This window comes from Penaeus japonicus, unplaced genomic scaffold, assembly GCF_977035675.1.
Source record: "Penaeus japonicus unplaced genomic scaffold, GWHDUDI00000001_assembly GWHDUDI00000037, whole genome shotgun sequence".
NCBI classification, from domain to species: Eukaryota; Metazoa; Arthropoda; class Malacostraca; order Decapoda; family Penaeidae; genus Penaeus; species Penaeus japonicus.
Genome location: NW_028234439.1, coordinates 387,415 through 394,914, shown reverse-complemented (window position 1 = coordinate 394,914; position 7,500 = coordinate 387,415). Strand labels below are relative to the sequence as shown.

The 7,500-nt window shown below is 35.0% G+C and overlaps 1 protein-coding gene across 2 annotated transcripts in view; it reads left to right on the top strand.

Annotated features, from left to right (window-relative positions):
* The window catches only part of LOC122257241 (macoilin), a 27,887-nt gene that overhangs the window by 19,423 nt on the left and 964 nt on the right, over positions 1 to 7,500 (top strand). Inside the window, exons 12-16 of one of the 2 annotated variants that reach the window (XM_086532670.1) lie at positions 1 to 50; positions 356 to 651; positions 1,125 to 1,267; positions 1,623 to 1,717; positions 2,943 to 7,500. The exon at positions 1 to 50 is cut by the window's left edge and continues 133 nt beyond it; the exon at positions 2,943 to 7,500 is cut by the window's right edge and continues 964 nt beyond it. In XM_086532670.1, coding sequence (XP_086388796.1) covers positions 1 to 50; positions 356 to 651; positions 1,125 to 1,267; positions 1,623 to 1,700 — 567 coding nt within the window. In that variant the 3' untranslated portion in view covers positions 1,701 to 1,717; positions 2,943 to 7,500. The remainder of the gene's footprint in view (positions 51 to 355; positions 652 to 1,124; positions 1,268 to 1,622; positions 1,718 to 2,942) is intronic. The other variant, XM_086532669.1, reaches the window with a different exon arrangement.

Sequence of the window (7,500 nt, the reverse complement as noted above, 5' to 3'; positions counted from 1 at the left end):
AAGGTTGAGGAGCAAGCACAAGCTAGAGCGCATGCCTTGGCTAATGCAAAGTGAGTATGAATAGCTTCTACATTTGTTATTAGTTGTATAGGAAAGAATCATTTTGTACTTTAAGATTATTAAGATTATAACATTGTTGTATCTTTATGTTATATGATATTTTGGTGCTTTTATTCATTTCTAGGATTTTTGCTTCTAATATGATATAAACATTAACAGGTGATTGTAGTTCTGAAGTTACGCTTCTGGAGATTGTGTAAAACCCTTTCGCTGATGTCACGGTCATTATATATATACATATAATTATTTATTTTATTATTTGCTTATTGTTTTCTTATTCACATCAATCTCACAGAACTGAGTGCAGTGAGGCTTGTCGCAATCGCCGAAGTGAGCTTGAGGCAGAGGTGAAGCGCTTGCGTCGGGACCATCGTTTATCAGAAGAACGTGTCAGAACCATGGAACGTGAGAACCTTGCTCTACTGCAATACAAAGATAACCAAAATGACACAGAGGTACTTATGTCAGCACTCTCTGCCATGCAAGACAAGAACACACACCTGGAGACCTCGCTTTCTGCTGAGACCCGAGTTAAGCTTGATCTTTTCTCGGCTTTGGGTGAAGCCAAGCGCCAGCTGGAAATATCACAGAGTGAGTTTTTAATGAGTTTAGATGTACAGGCTTTACAAAAGATTAACCCTACAGTGAATTGCATGATTTATGGGGTTGGATCACTATTTTATTGCAATTTTCTTCTTATTGAAACACGATCTGTTTATTTCTTCAGTTGTGTAACTATGCTTAGTTAATTAGTATTATATTATTATTATACAAAAAATACTCATACCACAGCATAAGTCTAGAAAATAACACATCTTAACCCGTTGACATTGGGTGATGTGATATCACATTATGTGGTGACAGCACTTACTGCCTGTGATGCATTATCATGTTCTGGCTTTTTGTATGGCCGGCACTCCTCATGGTCGTGAGTTTGGTGGGTGGCCACGACCAGAGCGGACAAAAAGCCCAAAGAGTTAGGCCTGTGTGCTTGAAATACCCTCTAAATGGAAGTGGTTGTACAGCTTGCCCTGTGTAATGAAATTTCTCTCTTTTTATTTAAGGTTTGGTGTCTACCAAGGACAAAGAAATTGAAGAGCTGAAGGCAAAAATTACTGAGGTATTGGCAGTGTGTCCTCCAACAAGTTTTACAAATACATCTTTGGATACAACACCTATTCATTATACGTCAAAGCTTCTGCCCCAAGTGAGTGTTCTGATATGAAGTATTCATTTTGTTTTCTTATTTAATTTGAATTTGTAAATGTATGACTAATTCTGCAGTGACTTGAAATAGAATGAAGATAGCTCACTCAACTATATATTTGATTTTGTTTTTACAATATTTAAGGATGATAGCTTTTGAAGATTTGTTACGCAACCATCTGATCACACCCCACATCAGTGTCATTGCATTGAAATAATTTCTTGGAATTAGTCCTCCCAAGACTGTAATCAGTATATTTACAAGTCCCACCTACCATACATGTCCCATCTTTCACACTGCTTCATCATTCATGCACACATTATCACTTGTAATCATTAGTCTATTCACTCATCAGATGAAATCAAGAATGAACCTCAGTTCTGAGATGGGAAAATGTGAATCTTCTTCCCCTAACAAGATTAGCTTCCAATGATCTTGGACTCAATTTGTGTGAGCATGTGTGTGTGCATGATTATGTACACATTTCACTCTCGTACTGTATTTACAAGAACACCATAATCCTTTTCTCATAAGTAGTTAATATTTTCTTAAGAAAAAACAAACAAACTATTTTGGTTATTTCAGATTTTTTCCATGATAATTAGAATAAGGGAAAAAGACATCAGAAAATATTATATGAGTATACTTTTATGTATGAGTATGCTTTGCCATGGAAGCAGTTAAGGGATGGACTAATTAGTGGAGGTCTATGAGAACAGTGACAAGGTTTCATGGTTATATAAGGGGATAATCTGCTTATGAGAAACTATGGTGTATGGTGAAGGTGAAAGGGGAGAATAACACAAAACCACATCAAGTATATAACTCTGAACTTTTAAATTGTAATGTTCTCAGGATGTGGAATAAGTTAGTAGAGTAATTGCTGTACAATTTGCTTAGTAACCTGATATATATTGTGAAGTAAATGTTTGACTTTTTATGCACTATATGTTGTGGGTTGGTAAATGCATTTGGCAAAATTTAGTCTAGGCATCATTGATATTGAAAAGAGGCATTGACATGAAAATGGCAGGCATTCCAATAATTCTTATGGCTCATAGTTTCCTATCTTTCCAGTTAAGGTTCATTCTTGGTTAATTGATTATTGTAGTGGAATATGAAAGAGAAAAAATCTATATTTTCATATAATGTAATGTAATGTAATTAGTTTCCTGTACTGTAATGATGATTAGGAGTAACAGTGACAGCAGTGTCAGGTGATGAACTGAAAGTCACTCATAATTATCTAAAAAGAATGTCAAAAGCAATTTGTTTTTATTAACAGTTGACACAAGTGTCACATAATGATTTGTCAGTCACTACATCATTTTTGGTATTACAAGTTTTATTTTTGATTTTTTCAGTTAATGAAAGGAAATCAAATAATCAAATTCTTTTCCTGGTTTATTTTAGCCATTAATCATATTAACAAAAAATTTGTTCAATTATGTTTTCAGTTCTTTACCTGAAATATTCTTTCAGTTACTTGCTAGTATTGATAATGAAATGCCTGTGACATGGGGGAGAGGGTAATGAAAATGGTCTCGTCTTAGGATTTAACTTGTTTTAGTATTTAAAGGTGATTATAGATGATTTAGCCTTTTTATTTTTAGAATTCCATTCACATGTGTTAGATGCCACTGACATAGCATTCTGTATCTCCCACCCTGTGAAGGTAACAACCTCGGCCATCGACCCCACAGCCTCCCTGGTGATGGTGGATGGATTGATGGACTCATCACTGGACTCCCTCTGCGGGCTGGGTTTCTCCCCCTCTAGCCACACCCGTCCCCACACCATCTCTCCCCCCTCCCCCCTGTCTCCCCCAGCACCCATATCCCCACCCGCCCCCACCAACCCCCAACACTCCACACTGGACCCCAACGCCCGCGTTTACACTCCCAAGGGAACGGTGACATCTGAGGCTTAACTTCTGGCCCTGGAATAGCAAGACTTAAAAAAAGCTTTTGAAGGTTTTTGGCTTTAATTGTGGTAACTACCATATTTGTTTGAATTTGATATATTGTGCGTTGGAGATTGAAAAAAGGAAGGAGTCATTTCGTAGCCAAATGTGGTGGTCATTATCATTTTATCCTTAAACTATTCATTTTGCTGTGTCTGAAGTCTGTATGTTGGCTGGATAGTAATCATCTACAACTGCTGCCATAGGATTAACTAGTTGCAGAAAAGAGGAAATTCTTTTGAATAAAATGAAATAAAACCAGTGATATTTGTGTTTTTCATAGAAACAACAGTCAACTTCAATATATTATTACATCATGCAGTACTTATGTAGATATGTTGAAATGAACAAGAAAAACAAAACAAGAAAGCATTGATAACAACCATTATACTTATTTTTTATGCACATGTATCTTTTTGGTTTTGATTATGAGTAGAATAATTTGAGAAAAGACTCAAAGATGTTATTTGCAAGAATATTGTCCTAAAAGTAAATGAGAATTATAGGCAGACAGTCTAGCTTAGTAAGAAATGTACATCAAATTCAGCCCTATTACATATGATTAATCTGTCACTCTCATGAGAACAGACAACCTCTCCTTGCAGTTTCTTGCATCAGTTTTTGTTCTTTCATGCATTATTCTGAAGATAAACATTTTGTTTCCCTCCCTGTCCCCAAGTAATGAAATTGCTCAAAGCATTGCAGTTTTTTGATTTGATAAAGATCTTACATTGTTATTTGCATCTACCATATCTGAATTATCAGTGGATTGAATATAGTAACTGGTATTGCTCGATCTCGTATTGGTACATACAGGGAAAAACTGTTTGTTGAAGGTTGAAGTTGGTCTGTATGAGCATAAGGGTGACAGTGTGCACCATATGTATGTATAGTGCTATTTCTTTCTTTGTTGATGAGTTTTGTTCTTTTGTTTTCTTTTTTTCTTCAGGAAACATTATCTCTACATGAATTGAAGACTGTGGTTAGAGAAAAGCAAGTAGAATTTATATGTTTTTCATAAGATTATATAACATCGGGTAGTGGTGTTTCTAAGTCGTCTGTAAGCATTGCAGAGCATCAGCAGTGAGATTGCAGTGATATTTATCATCTGCAATTTATTATTGTTATTTAGATCATTCCATAATTAAACTTTTTTTGATGTTACCCTTTTTTTATATATGCATAATTTGATATTGTATAACAAATCTATTATTTCAAATTCACAACAGGTAAATCAGTAATAAACAATACTTTGAAGGGAATGGAAGGCAAGGGAAGTAGGGAAGGTGGAGTAAGGCTGAGCGAAGTCCCATGCATGGAATGGCTCGAAAAAAATGTAAGGCTTTGAATTGATCTGTCAGTGATCATTGCTATTGCTCTTTATTTTGGCTTTATATATTATATTTATTTTCTATTAGATTTTTTATTAATTATCATGATCATTTATTATTGCTGTTATTATGTTATTACTCTCATATTATCTTTTTTTATTTATTAGTTTTTCACATTGTTATTCTCATCATTACCATTATTAGTGATTAACATTGGTTTGCTTTGTAGAATAATAATGATAAAGATGATCTCAATAGCAACGTAGCAAAGATAGTGAAACGTCATATCTCCCTGATATCTTCAGGTGCACGGATCATCTTACTTTGAGAGCGGTTATTAAAAGTTTTGTAGAATAAATTTGATACGCTTTTTGGTACAGTGTATGAGTGACTTTAGATTATGTGGACCGCTCAAGGGAGGCTTGATGTTTGAATGGATGTTCCCCCCTGGGATAGGAAGTCTGGTTGTGCTTTTATCATTGATGTTAATATTTCACTGCAAGTGTGTGGCATGTGAGATGTGGTCGTCATATGGAATGATCAGTGTTAGATGTTATTAATTTTTCATGTGTTGTAAAGAATGTGTCACCTGTAGAGCATGTAACTGAATAAGATGAAAAGGAAGTGATTAGTAAATGTTAGCATTTAGGAGTGTTGTGTAAAAGGGGAGACAGATGCAAAAGGGAAAAAGATGCTTAGGGATCAAGAATTTACATTTTTTTAATTTTTTTTATGATTTACCTTTGTTACTTATTTGTCTCTTTCTTGGTAGAATAGGTTGCTTTGTGTGGCAGAATGGAAATTTGTGTGTTGCCTTCACACTTTCTTGCCATGTTACCCAGTTTAATTTCTGAAGAACCACCTTTGATTTTTTTTCCTTTCCATAAAATAGATTATGTTTACACAAATTGGTAAACATTCTCATATATTGTAAATAATTACTTTAATTTATAGTAGAGTAAGTGCCATAGTACAAATTGTTATAGTTCCTCAGTCTTGGGAAACTTGATATTATATACTATTCAGCTGCTTCGCAAAGAAGGATCCATCGTTGTTCTAACCCATCTGCGTGTAAGGCTAGAGAAGCTACTTAATTTTTTTTCTTGTAATTCCCAATACTTAAAGGTAATGAGAATTTCATTTAGGCTCGTAAAGCAGAATCTCCAAAGGCCTGTGGAAATATTAGTTCTTGTGTATGACCAAGAAGTGATTTTTTTTTTTTTTCTCTCTCTCTCTCTCTCTCCTTATTTTCTCATGAAGAGTAACACTTGATTACAACTCAAACTTTGGTTTGAATTTTCCATTTATTTATTTATTTTTTTCTTGGTATTTGTTTGCATTTCATTTTTATCATAGCACTTCATGATTCATTGATGAAGTTGTGTTTGGGGCGAGTGGTAGAATAAAGGTTATTCAGAAATTACAAGAGGTAATCATTCAGCAGAAGAAAACAAACAAACAGTAAGTTGTTGCCAAAACATGCCTCACAGTAGATTAATTTCATGCTGAATTGTTCTAAGTGTGAATGGATGTCGAGTTAAAATCATGAGAGTTAAGGGACCTTTTTTTTTTCTTCTTTTTTCTTTTTTTCAAGTTTAGAATCATTAGCTTTTACAACTTCTTTTCCAGTAAAGGTTTTAACTTTCAGGTAAAATGGTTTATTGTATTTTGTGTTTTTATTGATCTTACACCCTCAAGAAAACATACATGTGCATGTACACATTCACTACACACATAGATACTCATGCATGTTCTCAGACAAACTGCACACACACACAAACACACACTCTCTCTCTCTCTCTCTCTCTCTCTCTCTCTCTCTCTCTCTCTCTCTCTCTCTCTCTCTCTCTCTCTCTCTCTCTCTCTCTCTCTCTCTCTCCATCTAACTCTAATTCTAACTCTAACTCTAACTCTAACTAACTCACTCACTCTCACTCACTCCAATTCTCACTCTCTACACATGCACATGCACACATACATTCTTGCACATGCACACATACACATGCACATGCACATGCATAAACACATACACATACCATACACATACACATACACATACACATACACATACACATACACATACACATACACATACACATACACGTACACATACATATATGCAGGTATTTGGTGACATATCCATATTCACATATAGATACATACACTTTTGTTACAGGGTATTATCATTGATATTTCTGAGGGATATTTTTCATTTTATATAGTATATAAATATTTTTATTTATTGAAGTAAGTCCTTAACCTGCAAGTTACTTAAATTATTTATGTTCCAAATAATTACTTTCACTAGCACTGATTTGGTGAATTGCTCACTTTGATGCTCTGCATGTGTGAAATTGTAATTGTTTAAGTGTAGTACTATTTCAGTAGGAAAAATTATTTCTGTGCTCTCTAATATATATTAAGAGCCTCTAAAGTATGATAAATGTATGATGAATCGTGGTGAATATCAAAGGAAGGAAAAAGCAATTGGCAGTTGCCACAGACACAGCATACAACCAGTCTTGCTCTCAAAACATCCAGCATTTCAGCTCTTCTTTCCATTCTGTGGGTGCATAATAGTCGAGTGTTTATTAGTGGCGTAATCCTGTCATAAGAATGCTCAGTGAGGGTGTTATAAATGTGGGATGGGTGACCTCAGATGTGTGCTCTGGTAGACAGCCAAGGCTAGTGTTGTAGGACAGTAGCTGTGATTCTTAAACACTTTTTGAGCAAACAGTACAGGAGTCATTCCCCCTTTGAACTGTGACTGCAGTTAGTCCAAATGTTGATTCTGGAGCTGAGGTGGAATTACTGTGCTGGAAGCTGTCAAGTAGTGTTGGAAGAATTGTGGCATCTGTGTTTGCTGTATAACTTGATGTCCCTTTAACTGTTCATTATCCAGATTAGTAGCCCAAACATGGATTGGTGTCTGTGTGTAA